Source organism: Streptopelia decaocto (genome assembly GCF_964273445.1).
Source record: "Streptopelia decaocto genome assembly, chromosome: 5".
Lineage (NCBI taxonomy): Eukaryota > Metazoa > Chordata > Aves > Columbiformes > Columbidae > Streptopelia > Streptopelia decaocto.
Window position 1 is genome coordinate 4913653 of NC_138659.1, and position 18411 is coordinate 4932063.

At 50.7% G+C, this 18411-nt stretch overlaps 1 protein-coding gene across 3 annotated transcripts in view; it reads right to left on the reverse strand.

Annotated features, from left to right (window-relative positions):
* The window catches only part of PTPRF (protein tyrosine phosphatase receptor type F), a 252726-nt gene that overhangs the window by 57308 nt on the left and 177007 nt on the right, over positions 1–18411 (reverse strand). For all 3 annotated transcript variants that reach the window (XM_082052916.1, XM_082052915.1, XM_082052917.1), the window contains exons 7-11: positions 15166–15747; positions 14468–14601; positions 13317–13461; positions 8129–8434; positions 5102–5295 (exon numbers count right to left, since the gene is read on the reverse strand). In XM_082052916.1, the coding sequence (XP_081909042.1) occupies positions 5102–5295; positions 8129–8434; positions 13317–13461; positions 14468–14601; positions 15166–15747 (1361 nt within the window). The remainder of the gene's footprint in view (positions 1–5101; positions 5296–8128; positions 8435–13316; positions 13462–14467; positions 14602–15165; positions 15748–18411) is intronic.

The window sequence follows — 18411 nt, forward strand, 5'->3', positions numbered from 1 at the left end:
CATACCTTCAAATATTTTTTATTCTCTAAATTCAGAAAGAAGCAGCAATTGGAGAAACCTTCATCTAAGATTTTATTACAGTCCACTCATCTGATGACATGAGACTGCAGCAGAATTATCCCCCTAAAACATCTTAAAATTTAATTTCAGTAAAGAGATCAAGTTGTCCCTAAAGACTTCCTATTAAGCAAATACCCTCACTAAGTATTGTGGTCACTAAAGGCCCTCTTTCCACACTCATCCTGGTGTTATTTCCAGTGTTGCATGGTTAGCTCAACCCAAGTCATTGCAGTTGACATCCTACCTACACCATTCAGCGCCCAACATGGTCAACAGCCACATGCTCTGTCCTGCTGATCTAAAACCTAGCAGAAGTCTTGCTCCAGGACGGATAGAAGGCCTGGTAGCTCCTTCTCCCAGAAGGACACTTCTGCTTTAACACCATGTCCCTGATGGATGGGTACACCCCACCCCTCCTCCACGTCAGTGCAGGAGCAGAAGGTGACACCCCACTGCAATGAGCAGGGGAGCCGACCTGCTGCATCTCACAGCCTCTCACGCCACAGCGAGGAGCTTATCACCCACTAGGATTTTATACCAAGTGTTTAATGTTCAAGCTCTGTCTGCTCTTATGTTTCAGTGGACTTTAATCTTGCATCAGATCAGAGTGCAAAGAAACGCCTTGAGATCTGTGCTGGAGGAATAACAGTGAAAAGCCAGGCCTGCATGAATACCCTGATATAAATTCAGTTTCATTATGAAAATATCATCTGCAGATCAAAACATTTCCTTCCTTAAACTAGCTCAATTGCTTCTTAACTGTTTAAAGTTGGTCAGTAAGACAAATTGATCTGAAAAGCCCAGGAGCTGTCATAAAAAGAACTCAGACAGGGCTGTGTGCATGAGGCAGGATGGCCCAGGGAAGTGCTAAAGCTAACAGTGTGTATTTATGGCAGCTGCAATGTCTTAACGTTTCATTTTACACTTCAACACCGCACAGCGTAGTCATGTCTCACAAGGGAACAGCTGTTTTCTCTGACCATGGCTCTTGCAAAAGACAGACTCAAGCTGTCCTAAACAGCCCCAGCTATGGGAAGAGGATACTGTGGTTTTCCTGCAGATCCTTCTCCTCTCTGCTTCAGTGACTGTGGTGCAACAGTGAAACTCCAGGTGTAAACTTGGGTGCTCAGCTTGTGGGATGCAGAAGTGTCTGAGGGCTCCAGAACTTTGCCTTTGTCCATTACTGAAACATCTCTTGGATGATGCCTTTCAGTTTTGTTCCACTTAGGAAGCAGAGTACATCTCACCTCCATGCCAGACTCTTACCTAGACGAGTACACGTGCACGAGGAGCTGTTCCAAGTAGATTCAGATAAAGATCCTTGACTATCACCCAGGGAAAAAGGGAGGCTGTAAATTCTTCTGTGTTATGCATGGGGTGGGCGCTGCCCAGGGAGAAAAGGAGTTTCTGCTTCCCCTCTCTCCTTTGATCTCAACCCAGCTGGAGTGCCTGCTGTTAACTTCTTCCTGCTCTTCTGGAGCAAGCTGGTGGGATGTGCACTCGGTCTGCATGCTGGATGGAGAAGTGTTGCCTGCAAAGACCACACAATCTTCCTATGAGCCTGCAGCCCTTCTCGAGGGCAGAACATCCCTCCCGTGCCTTGACTCTGTTTGCAGAGCAGGAGGAGGAGGTGGCAGGAGTCTCTCTTCCATAAAGCCTGACCTCCTTTACCCAGCCGTACCCAGCCAGCTCCCAGCAGCAGCAGTGCTGCAAAGCTCTCTGTGCAGGCTGGCTCTGCAGAGGGCTGTAAGCAGTGAGGTTAATGTGTACACCACATCCCCAGAGAGATGCGGGCAGCAGGCTCTCCAGAAAATACGCTGCACAGTTGAGGGCAGGAGCAGTTGTCAAAGCCACACTGCAGCATGGGGAGATGTTCCAGTCCAGGCTGAGGACAAGCAGGCTGGGAGCAGGACACAACGAATCAACAGCTAGGTTCAGGCAGGGTCTAGCTGCATGTCTTGTAAAGAGCAAACTAAAGTCATGCTTGCACAGGAACCTGAACGGGAAGACCTGTCCTCCCCTGGCCCTGCTGCCTCCTTTGTGCCAGGTGCTCCAGACTCCGCACTGCCTGGTGCTGCTCAGCTCCAAGCTCTGCAGGACACACAGGACTGGTACCTGGGAAGGGATGGAGGGCATCAGGCCCTCTGCTCCTCCCAACATGCTGCAGCCCCCCCAGGGATTGGAGACCAAGGAAAGCAGGTGGTCCCTCACCCTCCCCTGAAGAACCTGATGCTTGTGCCCATGGCCCTGCTATCCCCCGATCCCTCAAGACAGCAAGGTCTTGTATGAGAGAGGTGGAGTGCAGCTGGCACCCTGCACTGGTCCCCGTGGTCCTTGCAAAAGAGCTCTTGGTGCTTGGCTGTGTTGTGCACAAGACCCGCAGCACAGAAATGAATCTTCTGCCATCACCCAGCACAGGACCTGGCTGCGCCGTGAGGGCAGGGCCGGTGCAGGAGGGGGTGCAGGCATCTGACCCAGCTCTGCAGCGATACACATCCTCTCTCTGGGCACTCCTCCACAGGGCATGGTCACATCTGCTTGTCCATCAGGCTGTCAGTAGGAGGTGAATGCTCAGACAGGAAGGCACAGAGAGGTCTGACGCAGGTGATCAGTCACAGGCGCAGCCACGGAGGGGAAAACGAGTCCTCAGCTCCATCGCAAAACCTTCCTAACAACTGATTACTCTTCCTAGGCAGGAGGCTGCAAAATAAAACATGATCTCTACAGCACCAGGGCCCCCACTCCTCTACTGTTTTAGTCCTTTCCGCTCAAATGGTTTTGAAAACTCATATTATCTCCATAGCTAACATCTCCATTCCCTTTCCTTTTCCCTTTCATCTTCGTTTACTCTCTCTATATTTCTCATCTTCAATCAGGAAAAAGCATGAGCCAGCTTTAATACCAGTGTCTTCACACCATCTGCAGCAAGCAGATTATGTGGCACATACCTCCTCAAAATCAACAGACAGCCTGGCCAGGCAGGAGGACGGGCTCTGCCTATGTGTTCAGAGAATTTCTTCTCTGACCTCAGACTTTCAATCAGTTTAATTCTCTCCTTGTGCACTGGTATAAACCGTGGCTATATTCTGGCCATCTTCATCCTGTGACCTTCAGCGACAGGTGTTGCATTGAATCTTTGTTTTCTCCCATAGAAAAATCACTCTTCCAAGACTACTTGTTAAAGTTTGATCTGGGTGTTTGCAAAGACATGCACTGCTGTACTGAAAGATGGCAGCTCTTACAGGGTTCTTCAGCTTCTGGAGCAAGTGTATTTCATCACAAGCGCAGGTCATGCCTGGCTTCTCATTCTTTTGGGAAATAAAGATCTCTTTCCCCAAGTCAGTGAAACCTCTTCCCTGCAGGATCATCATTACTTTATTCCAAGAGAGACATGACTCCTTCAGAGTAGCCATTTCTCTGCAACTATGTTTTGGCCTTCACTTCCATCCAAAAATTACAGTGGTTGAGTTCAGCACCATACACACCGGGGAAAAAAAGTAACAGCAACCAAGAACTTTCCCACATAAATTCACCAGATACGAAAGACTGGTAAGTGGTCTAACAGGCCAGGAAACTTCAAGCAGCTTGCTTCCTTGATGCACACATTCAAAATAATGCAAAATCCAGTACTCCTTGGGAAGTTTCTGGCTCTGGCATCTTCATTCCTGCACATTAGTATAGGGTTTCTCTCTCTGAAATGTATGAGTAAGGAGTGAAAGCAGAACTGGCTGGGCAACCATAAAATATTTGAAAACACCAACAAGAACAACATTGCCAACTTCACCCACCTACGCTTGGGACCAACCCATTAACTCCAAACTCCAGCTGAACAACACAGCATCAATTGTTCAAACAACACAGAAGATTATATCCTCCTGGAATATATAAAGGGCAGTAAGCATCTTTTCTAATGATTAAAATAAAGCAACATCTGAAACATAAACAGAGACGTGCTCCAGACAACACTGCAAGGACCCTCGAAGCATTTTCTCTCTTTAAAGTTTTCCCCTTCGACATTATTAGTGAGTTTTATCCTTCAGAATATGAATGGGGAGTAAAGCCATCTCTGTGCACTGCACTCCCCACTGACAAACGTATAAATGATTCACAGCTGCATTCAGGAGGCAGATCAATTAATCGTTGCAGCTCTCCAGTATTTATATTGGGCATCATTCAAGCAAGCCAGCTCTGAATCGATTACTCGTTGCTTCCAACAGCAGCAGATCCTGTACTTCATTTATACGATTATCTTTGTTGGGAACAGCATGGGTCATCCAGGATGAAGGACCCTTGCTCCAAAGAAGAGTTGTGTTTCATCACAGACAAGGCACCAAATACTTCCCTGGACCCTGGGAAAGCGGGAACTACACCCCGCTGGGCTGAGCAGAGTGCATAACCATGCCTGGAGCACCGTGTGGGAACACGGCCTCAGCTCACAGCCCGCGAGGTATCCAGGAGATGGCATAAATAAGAGCAGATTGTTGTATGGCAATTGCAGAGGGCAAAGTCATTTACAGGCAATGCAGGCCTGCACCTCACTCTTCCCCTCACCCCATTCCAGCCTTTCCCAGACTCAGTTCGCTGCACCTACAGTTTGGGTTCAAGAGGCAACACAAGGTCAAGTCCCTGCCTGGCAAAAGCCGGAGGGAAGGAGGTTTGCTGAGCCAGAGGAGGGCTGTCCTGCCTGGCGTGCTGGGCCCACCCAATGGTGCAGAACCACCCCCACACCCCAGGAACAGGCAGCACCCCGGTGGACTGTGCCGAGAGAGAAGCTTTGCCCTGTATATAGTCAGCAGCACAAAAGAGGCAGACTTTAAAGCTCTCCAATGGTTTATAACCCGATTGGCAAAACACAATTTGCTCCAGCTGGAGTCTGCACAGGACAGGCAGGCAGAGAGAGGTACATGTTGGAGAAGGGGTAACAGAGGAGCATCTTTATACCTCATCTTTCCTACAGCAATCCTTTCCTGATTAAACTTGCTTGTCCCTCTGCGGTGAGGGAAGGTGCCATGCCCACCAGCCCGTGGTCCCCACATCGTACCTGTGCTTCTGACAGCATGACGTCCTTGATCACTGGCTGCCCTTGGGGCTCGTTGTTTTCCAGCTTCACGTATGTAACCTGGTACCCGCGGATCTGCCCATGCTGCTTGTTGGAGATGGGCAGCTTCCAGCTCACCCGGATGGCAGTCGAATTCACAGACTCTACCTCCACCTTTCGCGGTGGGGCACTGGGCACTGCAAAACACACAAGATGGACAGTTAGCAGGTACCGCACAACTGCTGTCACTCCTTTGCTACCTTCCCTCCACCCTATTGCAAGGATGGCCCTGCTGGCACAAGCTCCCTGTCCTGACCCAGGAGGCCACGCTGCAGTTTTCCAGCACGACCACATCTCCAACCCCTTCCCAGTAACCAAGCACTTTTGCTATGCTCAGTACAAAAGAGCCCTACTGTGATATGCAGGAGCACCCCTAATAAAAGCCACTGTGCTGGGTCAGACACAAGGTCTGCCTATCCCTTTCTTGTCTCCCGCAGTAGGGGAGCAAGGAAGAACACAAGAATACAGCAGGAATATAAAGAACATGGTAACCACCTGCAGCAGAGACGGGGGTTTTGAAGCCACCTTTGCATCCTGCCTGTCACAACGCCTGCTCTCAGATCCCTCTGCATAGACCCGAACGCAGTCCCACAGCCCCAGGTAGCGCGGCCGGTGCTGCGCCGGCCCTGCGGGGAGCCCTGGTACCTGTCACCAGCCAGGGTGCACACGCGCTCCTCCCCTGGGACAGCAAGAGGTTAACGAGGGGGAAAAGCACCATCCTAAAACAATAAGCCAGAGCTCAGAGACAGCAGCCGCTGAACTCAGCCAGATAAAGGGGCCCGTGGGGATTGTGACAGCTCTGGGGACTGTATTTCATGCACGGCTAGCTGAATGCTTTTTGATAATAAAATGAAAAATTACACTGCCCAGAAAATATCAATTTTCTTGCAAGGTGAGGCCCGTTTAAAAAATGTATTTATACCCTATTTACCATTTGGAAAAATTACCTCCTTATTACTTTTTACTCTTGCATTGACTGTGACAAAAATGTCAATGCTAAAAAATTAGCCTCTTGGTTGCTCCTGGAGAGCTCCGTCCCGCTGAAGCAGCTGGCGCAGGGTTGTGCGCTCCCTGCGATGACACCGCTGCCACACGAGCGCCAGGACCCGAGTGGAGGACCTGGGCTCCATCCTGGCACCTCTACTGCAGGACCCTCCACTGCCTGGGAAAATCCCGGGGTCTGGAACCCCGTACGCCCCAATTCTCAGCAAAGCAAGAAATAAGCTGTATTAGATAATTAGGGATGGATAGCTGACACGCAGACATAACGAGTGTTGCTATTTCAACCAACTAGATGGGAAGAAACATCTACCCAGCAGGTAAGCACAGTTTTTAAGCCGCAGGGCAATTCATTATTTTCCCCAGATGTCCTTCTTAATTGTAGATAATTAAATAAAGTAGAGAAGGGAGGAATGGAGCATTTTAGCCCCATGAGGCCAGCTCAAGGTATGGGAATGGAGGGGGCTGTGCCTGAATAGTTACCACTTTCTGGCTGGAGCAGCCTATGCTGCAATCCACAAATCACTTAGTGCACTGACCTTGCACAAGCCACAGGGCTCTCCTGCCCTAGCAAGACACCTGCCCGCACACACAGTTGGGAGTCCAAGCGATAAACAAGATCCTCCCTGAGAACTAGACAGAAGCTGTGTGTCAAGCTCTGCCGGCAAGAGAAGGCAGGAGGCCTTGGCAGGACACGAAAAGACGTGAATGTGAACAGACCGCAGTGTTTCGAGGAACATTATCCTACCCCATTATGGGAAGTATGTGCTGTGTCTGAGACCCAAACAGGGAAAGTTCAATTTGTTTTCAGATCACAGTTTAGCATTTCTCCTTCCTTCATCACGGGTATCTACTGAGCATCAGCATGTCGGAGGGATATGAAATCACTCCTGACAGCTGAGCTGGAATGTCCAACCACAGTGCCTGAAAACTAACTGAGAGAGCTTGCTGCGACATTTCTGGGGTAGCAGCTTCCCCTGGGCTACAACTCTGCTGAATGAGAACTGAAGCAAACAATACAGGCAGCAGGACACACACAGATGTGTTTGCCAGCCCAGGAACGCAGTCAGTGAGCATTCCCAGACGCCACTTCCAAAGCCACGGAGACGTGGGGGACAGTGGCAGCCCATTTAGGGAAACCGTAACATGTCTGGTTTCAATTTGCCACGCTGACTGGGCAATGCAGAGATCACCCCTTCCTTGCCTGGACGCCGCATCTCTTTTTTCTCCTATTAAATCTGCAGCTTTTGGGGTCAGCATGAAGCCATGGAAGCTCCTACTGTCACCCTGAGCTCTGGCACTTTCAAAGGAAATGGCTTAAGTCATGATGACATAACTGACAGCCCTGCTAATACAAAGCAATTTCTCTTTAAAGCTGTCGTATCCAGTAAAGTGTTCTGTACATGCGATATTCTGACTCTTGAGCGCAAGAGCAGATTTATATAAGCTGTGGCTTGCCTGGAAGCCAGGGCAGGAAGCAGCTTTCCTGCAATATCTACAAGTTTCAAATGGATTTCTTTTCCCCTCTTTAGTTTGCTGGATTTCAAGTCAACAAGTAAACTTTAAGTCCTAATCTCACAATGTGAGAGAAGCCTTTAGCTAGGAGAGCTCGAGCTACCTTCAGTAAAATGGAAACCATGACCACCAAACGCTAGAAAGCTGAAATGGCAAAGCAGTGCCTTGGGTGTGCAGGAGGCACTGCTGACACACACAGGACCCTTGTGGGACTGCACCAGGACATCTGACCCACAGCCTGGAGGCAACCATCACATCAGAACAAGGGCCAGCAGAGCAACTCCCCGCTCCCCCGAGCAGCTGACCAAAGCACTGCTCCTGACACTCTCCCGTCCTGCTTGAAAAGCACTGCCAGGCCAACATCCCCACCCCCCTTCCCCACTTCTCCACCAACTCAGACAGAAGAGTCCTGGTTACCCCAAGGTGGCAGCTGAAGAAGCTTTCAGTAACACCTACCATCCTCGTCAGTGCGCACGTGCACGGGGATGCTCTCCGGTCCTGGCCCCACATCGGTGTGAGCCCTTACCCACACCTTGTACTCGGTCCATTTCTCCAGGTCCTTGATCTCCCAGCTGGAGTGCTCCCGTCCAATGCCATCCACCACATGCTTGGTGTTGTCATCTCCTTCCACTGCCTGGTACGCAATGGAGTACTGGGTGATGACCCCATTGCGGCTCTGGGCAGGCGGTGGCACCCAACTTACCCGGATGGTAGTGGAGCTGGTGCTTACACACTCGACTTCTTGGGGTGGGGCGGAGGGGGCTGGGGATAAATAAATGAAGTGGGGAGATGAAGGGAAATGACTGGAAGGACAAAACAAAATGCACAGGGAACTTTTACCCAGCCAACTGAGCACTGAACATACTCGTGGAAATTCAGCCAGTAGCCTCTTGGACAACTGCCTTCCTTCCTCGCACATCATCAAAGATGGCACTAGGGGCAATTTGTATTTGAAAGGCTGATGAACAGCACGGAGATGGAAGTGCTGTTCTGCATCAGAGAATACCTCTGCACAAAGCAGTTCTGGACGCTCACTTTACCAAACACAACAAACGGCAATAAGGGAAAGGGGGAGTGAGAGAGACAGACTGATGGGGAGAAGAAAGATGCTTTCAGTGAAGATCTGAAGCAGATGGAAACCAGAAGAAGTAGGAAGCTACAGAAGGCAAGAGTGGCAGAAGGGGAAGCTCACACACCAGCTTGTACGAAGGCTTGCAAAAACCCGTTCCTAGACAAGTGGAGGAAACAAAAGAGGGTAGGGAAAGCAGGTGACTGAGGTTGGCTGGAGTGCATCCAGGCGGGGTTTGAAATCACAACCATCAGCTGTGAGCGGCACCCTGACCCAGGTGGGAGCCAGCACCATGTGGTAACAGGAGATAACATGGTTGTGCTGCTTTGCACGTGTGCCCAGGATCTGGGACTGATAGTTTCCTGCCTGCCAAACTGGTTACCTGCCCCAGGAGCTCCCTGGCCTATACAGCTGTACAGGGGAAGATAGGTAGGTCTTGTTCTCCCCCAAGGCAAAAAGCCACCTGCATTTTATGTTAACTTCTAAGCCCCAGCAACGGGATCTGGGCAGCAGACAGTTCTAACTGGGATGAGGATCAGAAGATAAGGGTGGAACCCTGGAGAGACAAGGGAGCCCACCTGGTCAGGGAAGGCACAAGGGAGATGGGTGCATCCCTGGGTGCTTGCACAGAAGGCAAGAGCCCTAAGCAGAGAGGGCAGGGCACCATCATGAAAAAAAGCGTACACAGTTGCTCTAGGGCTAGGAAGCTGCCTGGCCAAGAAATAATGGAGTACAAGGTAACTTGCTTTGCCATGGCAGGTGAAAGGCCGCTTCCATTCTTCACTGCACCCAGAAACACCTGAAAAAAAGACCGATGCCGTTCCCCATGCTGCAGTCTTTGAAGCCATCGATGCACCAGAGCCAGCCCTCCCGGGACAAAGGGACAAGCCTGCCAGGCCACCGTCTGCACAAAGACAAATACAAGCTATGTTACCCCAGACAGCAGCAAGGACCTCAGATAATTAAAGCACCCAATAATTGTGCCTTGGCTTTGCTGGGCACAGGTTGGCAGTGGGAGAAGATTTGGGAAAGCTGGGGACAGCAGGACCTCCCAACCCCACTGGTGACCCCTGCTTGCCGGGAACACGGCCCACTTGCTTGCAGAAGCAGTCACAGGCTGCGTGTAACACTTAGTGCCCACTTCTGTGCTCAGGGAGCAGGGATTGTCCCTGATGCCTGGGCTGGAGTGCATGGAAAGATGGACGGAGAGTGGGCAGTGATGGCGCTGGATGAGATGATGTCTGAGCAGGGTCAGGCTGCTGCTACGGGAGCTACACTGGAAAGAAAGAGAAGCCAAAGCAATGCCTGGAAGCAAACATTTGCCTACATGAGGGAGGCAGAGTGGGATCGGCTCTGTCCTCTGGTACACCGGGGGGCAGCAGGGGTAGAAAATGAATTCTCACACTCTCTTGGTTAATCAGCAGAGAAGTGGCAGAGAAGACAGTAGGAAGATACAGCACCAACGCAACACCAGAAGTGAATTCAAGGAAGGCATAAGGGAGACACAGTGCCTGGTGTCATCCCTCAGAGGGGACAGCTGAGACATAGGAGTTGAGCAAGCCTTTCTTTTGGCACTGTCTGTAGACAGGCCCTTCACAGAAGAGAATTGCTCTGACTTTGGGCCTCCACAGCATCCCTTGGGATGCAGCAGTGAGCCCCTTCTCCAGAGGCAGTTTTAGCTGTCAGTGTGGGCAGGTCAGACTTCGGCTGTTGACTGGGTAAGAGTCACACATATGATGTACAAGGCAAAAACTCAGATTAACAATTAAAAAAAGCAAAATAAAACTTGATAACATGAGCAGGATCAACTTAAAATGCACAAGGAGTAGAAGTGTCTCTCCTGCAGCCAGCAAAGAGCAGACCGGGTGGCCAGCATAGACGTACCCACACACACACTGTGCAAACCTCCGTTGCCTCTGGGCTACTCACACCGGCCTCCCCCGCCGGCCCAGAGCAGCCTTGTGCACCCATCCAGCCCACCTACTCCTTAAGCTAGGGAAAAGGCAGCCTTAAGATTGCTTTCATATTTCAAGCGAGAACAGTATTTTAATGCTGAGGCCTGATGGGCAAAGAGCTGATGTTCCTCTCCCGCATCACACTGCTTGCCTGAGGCACTGCGCAGTCCTGGAAAACTCCCCCGTGCTCCTCAGGCCCTCTAAGCGGCATTGCTTGTACTTTTTGCAGGGTGCTCAGCAACTAAGCAAGCAGCTTAGCAGGAAAGGCAGCCCAGAAAGCAGCTGTCTTCTCAGGAGATGGGGTCCAAGCTGTGCTGATGGAAGGGCACAAAGGGGCACTCCATCCCTCTGGCTTTGCTGGACAAGCATCCCTACCACACCTGAGCAGCAACACTACAAGAAAAGCCCAGTAACAGCAATACAGATGTCCTTCTCCAGCCCATTAGTGGCTCATTAGTGATGATGTGCCTCCTACCTTACCCTTGACTGGTTTGTCAGGGCCAGGAATAGAGCCTGAAGACAGGCTCTTTGGAAAGGAGGAGTCTGGCTGCTGCTGCAGCTTGCATCCCACCTGAACATGTCAGCCTCCAAGATCTAACAGTCTTTTTTTATGGCTATCAGATGAAAAAGTGCAGGAAGGAGACCAGTTCAAAGCTGGGAGCAACAGTCTTTCTAGCTTAGTAAGTTCTAAGGCCACAGGGGACCAATCAAACCATCTAATGAGAGGTGTTGTTAAGTGTGGACCAAGGAACTTCTGTCTGGAAGTCATGCATTGTGCACACAACTTCTGCTGAGCTACAGCAGAACTTTCTGAAAAGTCTACTTGACTTTGAGAGCCCCAGAACCCAAGAATCCACCCTGCCCTGGGACTGTTTGGTGGTTGTCAACCTCACTGCAGTAGTAACTACAGCCCAGTAGTAACTACCAAGGACTTCTCTCATAGAATAGAGTGCCATTGGAAATCTCCTCAAGCCTGTAAACCAAGACCCAGGCAGTTCTTGGATAAACAGAAATCTTAGGTCCCCCAATTTAAGGGGAGTTTCACTGGCCAAACCAAGGTATTCCTGTGGCTTTTGGCCAAATCTCCTCCAGCCTGTGCACAACTTTCTTACTGAACAGATGCCAGAACCAGTCAGTGAAGCAAAAACCTGAAAAACAGAATGGTATGAGACCCCTGTGAGCAGACAGCGTGTGGAGCAGGTCATGGGAAGAGTCCACAAAGCAAAGGTTTCTCTTACTCAGACTGTTGTGAGACTCTGAAGGATTAATTTATGCATGGAGCTGTCTCTGATTAAGTGTGTTCAAGGATAAGAGCATCCACTGATGGAATTAATTTAAGTGGCAGGAAAGTTGCTTGAACCTTTGCCTATCAATACAAAAACCATCTGAAATAGGTATACAAATCCCCACACTCAGAATTTGCTCTCAGTGTTCAAATATTTATGATCTGAACCTCTCTCCATTTTCATACCTGTCTATTGTTCAGCACTAAGCCACCATTAGCTCACTTAACGAGGTGGAGGAATCCCTGTGACTGATACGTTAATGAAGCTGAGTTTTCGTCAAAGAGAAGGTCGTTCCAATAGTGAGCAGAGCTGCTCTTCCCCGCCTGTGCTCCCCTTCTAATGGCCATCTCTGCTCTCGGCTGCTGTGCATGCTGGTGCCCTCCCTGCAGGGAAGGCTGGCTGCCTTTGCCAACTGCTCACCCCATAGAGCTAGTAAATCCCAGACAGACGGTGCTAACAGAAATGTCTTTTTTCCCCCCTTTTAATGCTCTTTGCATAATGGCAAGCCCAAAAATCGTTAGTGAAAACGAGCTTATCGCAGGACCCTTTGATAGCCCTAATCTGCTTATGCGCAGCACTTTGAGCTGCCAATCAGAGCAATGCGAACTCCTGCTCTGTGATCACACGGAGCAGAGCGAGGATGAAAGTGATATTGCCTGGGTCACCTCATTATCCAGCCTCTCCATTAACTCGGCTGCAACTTGTTCTGGTTTCCCCTAGTGCTGCAGTCCCAGAAGCAGAACTTGCTCACACGACCCAGGCCAACAGCCGCTTTCCAAACTGACTCCTCCAGCTGCCTGACAGCCACTGGCACATCTGGCTTCAAAGGATGCCTCACCTCGCAATCAAGTGTATGGACCAGGGGTGGACTCCTGTGGAAGCAAGGCAGCTGGAATAGGGAGTGAAGGGGTGAAAATGCAATGGTTTGGAGACAGTCACATTTAGAGCCAAACACCCATATGCTGCCTGTCCAGACAGCTTGTCTGCATGGGAGTGAATTCATAGACATGCACAAACCCACTCAAATCAATCTCTCCAAAGCAATTTCCCAGCCTGTTTCACTCCTCCATCAGTTTTTATGAATCTACCCTTAGGGAAAGGCAGCATGATCAAAGGGACATGAAGGAAGAACTTACCACTTGGGTGCACCCCCTCTGCCAAAGAGCCCTGATCCAAAACCCCAGCTGACTTTCCCCATCACACCCTCTAGCAAACTGCATGCCCGCATCCCTGCAGACCCAAAGGGCAGGGGAACTGAGCTACTCCGTGTCCAGGTGATGGAAACTGGACTGCTTTTGCTTTGTCTTCATCACTGCAGAGCATCAGACACTTACTGGATTGGGCAGTTCTGGCTTCGATCGTGGGGGTGTAGACTCCTACGCCCAGCTCTGAGCGGGCACCCAGACGGAACTTATACAGCGTGTCTGGTTTGAGACCTTCCACAGCATATGAGGAGGTTGGGTCAAACTCCACCTTTTGCTGTCAAATAAAGGAAAACACAGGTTATTTGATATAGTTGGAAAATACAGAAAAGCTGGCACCCAGCTCCCAATGCCAAGGGAATAGGCAGCCCCATCACCCACTCTGGCCCCAAGTCACAGCCACGCTGCCAAACCTGCTGCAGTCCTGCAGGACACCAAAGGATGGAGCTTCCTGGGTAAAACACAAGGACTGTGCAGGGAAGCAGACCTCTCTGACATCCAGGCTATAGTGCCTGGTGCCCTGACTGCACTCACTGTCTGACAGCTTTGTGGGAAGCTAAACAGTTCAGATGAGGGGCACAGGACGCCTGAGTTTGTTTCCTCCCAACAGACAGTGTCTGCCCGTGAAACACAGTAAAGCTCTTGTCCTGGAGTAGTCAGCATCTCTAATGCACCTTAACAGTGCTGGTAAAGGACTTGGTTTTGCTGCCACTTCACCTGGAGGGCACTTATTTCTGGCAGCTCTCACGCCACTATAAACACAGGAGCAGAGAGGAGCAGAGGACACTGTGCTGCTGCCATGGCACAGTCCTCACTGTGCTGCCCTGCAGCCAGCGCTACTTTTGATATATTTAGAGCTGGACTTCTTTTAGGGACCTGACAGTAAATGTGGAAGGGCTCTCTCTAGGCCACCCTCAATCTGCTCCTTAGGAGTAACCAGTCCTGGAGCTGCAGACACATTTTGGAGGCCATTTCAGACCCACCTGGAAGCCCAACTGGCCTGCACAACTGTTTAACGGCACCAGCAGGAAGGATGCCTCAGAGATGGTGTCATGGTGTTCTGGAGTCTTTGCCATCCCAAACCTGTCACTAGCTACTTTGCTGGGCACACACAAGCACAGCTGAGGTCACTTGAACAGAAGCCAGACAGAGATTGCCATACTCCTATCACACAACCATGGAGAAGAAACAGTCCCGTTACCACCCCAGCTCACACAGACACCCTTCCCAAGCTGCTGGATGGTTATGTCCATTCTCAAGTGCTGCTGATGCAGGATCCTCACCTGTGCGCCATCCTCCCCTTCCCAGTACAGCAGCTCGTATTTGGTAATGCGCTCCTGAGAGGCGGGCAGCCACGTCAGCAGGATGCGGGTATCAGACTCTGCTTCTGCCTGGAAGTCAGCTGGCTGGGCAGGAACTGGGGACCAAACACATGGTTAGTGCCAGGAGGCAGATGCAGGGAAAGAAGCTGTGCGGCTCTGCGGAGTCTGCGTTTCAGCTTGTGAGGATCCTCCTTCATTCCTTCTGGACCCTCCCTTCTTCCTCTCCCCTGTACGGTGCTTTTGCAACAACCCAGCAACAAGCAAGCACCTCTGGGACCCAGGCAGGTGACTATAGGAATTGTACTCACTTCCAGCCCCTGACTGCAACCCAGCTCCTTCCTTCCACACGTGCACTCACACCCCAGGAGGGCCCAGCCCAGTAGCACAGGTTCACACTCAGGACCTTGTGTCACATTTTTATAGCCATTGTATCCCAGACAAAACTGTGGGCTGTGTTACTTCTACAGAGATCGATACCAACTCCCCAGGACAGGCTGACAGCTCAAATCTGATGGCTGTGGGGTGCCGATGCCACTCTGACATGCAACCGTTTGAGCACCAAGTGCAGCTGCGATGCCTGGCGCAAACCAGCCACACAGCTGAGCTGCACACTGCCGGCCGCGGTGGACACGAGCTGCAGCACCTCACTCCATACGTACCCCCTTGCTGCGTTTTGACCTGGATGATGTCCGAGGGAGGCCCGTCACCCACCGAAGTAAAGGCCAGGACGCGGATGCTGTACGTGGTCCCCGTGATGAGGCTCCCCACGGTGGTGAGGTGGCTGTCGTCGGTGTTGTGTTTCTGCCACATGCTCAAGGGCAGATGCGGGTCGGTGGTATAGTAAACGCGGTACCCTCTGATCTGTCCATTCGGCTCCTCTGGCTGCTCCCACTGGACCAGCATGGTGCTGGCGCTCAGCATCCGTGCCTGGACTTTGAGGGGTGGACTTGAAGGAGCTTGTTCTCCTGTCCGGGCCTCGACCAGCTCACTGGGGGGGCCCCTGCCAATGTTATTGACTGCGATGACCCGGAACTCATACTCTGAGAAGGGGCTGAGCCCACCTATGCTATAGCGGGTTGTTGCCACACCATCCACCTCCTGGAACTGACCCTCCAAGGATTTGGGCTTGTACTGGATGACGTAATATGAAATGGGGTCGGAGTTGCCCGAGTCCCAGGTGAGGGTCACGCTGGTAGCTGTCGTTTCAGTCACTAATGGCTCTGTTGGAGGTTTTGGCAGTGCTGCAATTGGAAGGCAGAGAGGTGTGATTTAAATAATTCAGTCAGCTCAAACCCTTCAATGTGCATGGGGATAAAAATGGAGCTGCCACCTCCTATTAACATTCTTCTTTAAAAGGCAGAAATCATTTCATACTCTAGAACATGCATTTTTATATTACCATATATTGCTTGAAGTGGTTCTTAATGGAAGGATAAACAGAGCAATCATGTTATTAGACGTGCTTGACGCACTTACCAGCAGCAGGCTAAATAAAGGTAATTCAACAGGGATGCAGGAATGTTTCTGTCATGGGGTTTCAGCTGGCAGTGGGAAGGTGCTTGCTGGGCTGGGCTGGCCCCAAGAAGCCAGGAGTACAGCTGGTTTACAAAGGGATACAGTAAAGCAGAGCACCGCAAGTCACCTGGAACTATGCCCCTGCTTCCACAGAGCCGGCATCTTAGGCCATAGGGAGTTCATGGACAGTGCTGTTAGATGGGGTGATGGGGAAATGCCTTGTAAGTGTTACAGTGCATGCAGGAGGGATACAGCCAGAGAAATTACCAACTTTCACATCCACTATTTCACTGGGTGGTGTGTCAAACTGCAACCAGACAATAAACTGTTACACAAGAACTCTGTGACACTGACATCACTGAAATGTTAATGAGAATGCAACTACTGCAAGCAAACATTTACAGAATTTGCCATTTTACCAAAAGAACAAAGAAAGAGAATGAGTGTGTGTGAGAGAGATTTGCAGAGTACACAAATACTTTAAGACAATGACTGAATTAAAGTCTACAGTAAGTTTAAGCCTCCTACGAACCATCCTAGTTAAAGTCATTAGTGACTGTAATGCAGCTGTGCTTGACGAGTAACTAGGAAAAATGATCAGCTCAAATTAAGATCCTCAAGTACGTCATTCTTTGGCAAAGCCACCGGGTTTCCAGTTTCCACATGGTTCAGCTGAGGAGGGCAGGTTCTTTAGCACAGGAGCACACCTGCTCCGAATGCCAGGGAAGACAACTTTTCCAGTGCTATTGCAACAGGAACACTCAAAAAATCGGTGAGAGCCAAACTGGCACGGGAGGGAAGGGCGTGCAACCCACAACCAGACACCGCATCACTGCCCATGGAGGACTCAGGATGAGCAAACGCATCCTGCCCAGTATTACAGCCTGAAGCAACGCATTTCCTAGAGCATCCAAGAAATCAGCAGTCTCAGGCTTTCAAGGGCAGATGACACTCATCCACCTTTCCTTTGGAGAGCTGCAAGCTTGACTCTTGCTAATTCTTGGGTGTGCAGCCTGCATGTGAGCAAGGGGCAGATCTGGCACCTTCGATGCCCTTACTGCAATCGGCTTTGTGTCATCTTGCTTCTCCCGTCTGCCCTGCAAATGGTACTTTCCAGCAAGCAGTGGGTGAAGGAGATAGGGACAGAGGCAGTAGGATATCCCTAGTGAAGGTGCAGAAAAAACAGAAACAAGGAGGATAACAAAAGGCTAATAGAGCTGAGCAGATCGCTCCCTGTCCTGGGGTGGCAGCATCACTTGGCCAAAGAGGGAGCAAGGCAGCACAAAGAGGTAATGACTGGGAACCATCAGTGCAATAGTGCAGTTCCCACCTCCTCCCTCCATGTCCAAACCACCTCTCCATCGCTCCCCTTTCTTCCGTACACTCTTGGGCATGTACTATAATTGAGGCAACCCCTGTGCTCTGTAAGAAAACGGGGGCTGGAAAAGGTACTGACTAGCAGGCGCTGCGAGTAAAGGGAGCGATGTGCGGCTGAGGTTAAAAGCATCTTCTGACGAGCACCAGGGAAAAGAGAATTTGCTGTTAATCTGTAGGTCATGGAGGGCTAACACTCAATTCTGTGATTTGTTCAAGCAGAGACTCAGTGCTAAAGGTGGCCATAGTGCAGAAGGGGGCCTGAGAGAACAGACAGACTCAAAAGATGACATATCTGTGGAAATCTGAGCTAAAAGCCAACTGCAGGGAGAGGAGGAAAGGGACAGTGTGGACCTGCTTGGCCCCAGATGGAAAAGGCAGCACACATACTTCAGCCTCCTGTGGGGGAGCTGCCTGGGTGGGCTGCCCTGTACCCAGTGCTCAGCAATCAGCAACAACGTCCTCTTTGGGGCAAAGCTACCTGTGAAATGGCAGCAGGAAGCATGCCTTAAGGACAGCAACAAAAGGAAGAGAGAGGGCAAGAGGCAGAGCAGTAAGGGAAAAGAGAAAATTGACAGAGGAATATGCAACCATTTAAAAACGAACGTGTAGAGCTCCTCCCTGCAGGGGAGGGAGGATGCTCGTTCTGGTGAGGCCCACAGACACTTCACGTTGGTGGGATCAACATTCTCTCGTCCTGCCCTTACTGCAGGAGGACACCTCTGTGCAAACAGCTCTCTGAGTGCAGACACACACAGACCCCCGCCTCAGGACAGCCTGTGGCTGCCGCTGTGCTGAGCTGGTCCTCCTGGTGCATGGAACAAGCCAGAAATTGCTGGGATAAGCACAGACTCAGTGAGGTTCCCTCGTGGCATAACAGTGACCCAACCTGACACAAGCCTGTCTCCCATCATGCCACATGCAGGGAGAGACAAAGTGACCTCCTAAGCAAATACTTTACTGTCAGCAGGAAAAAAAATGAAGGTGTGGGGTTTGGGAACCTCCCTCACAAGGTG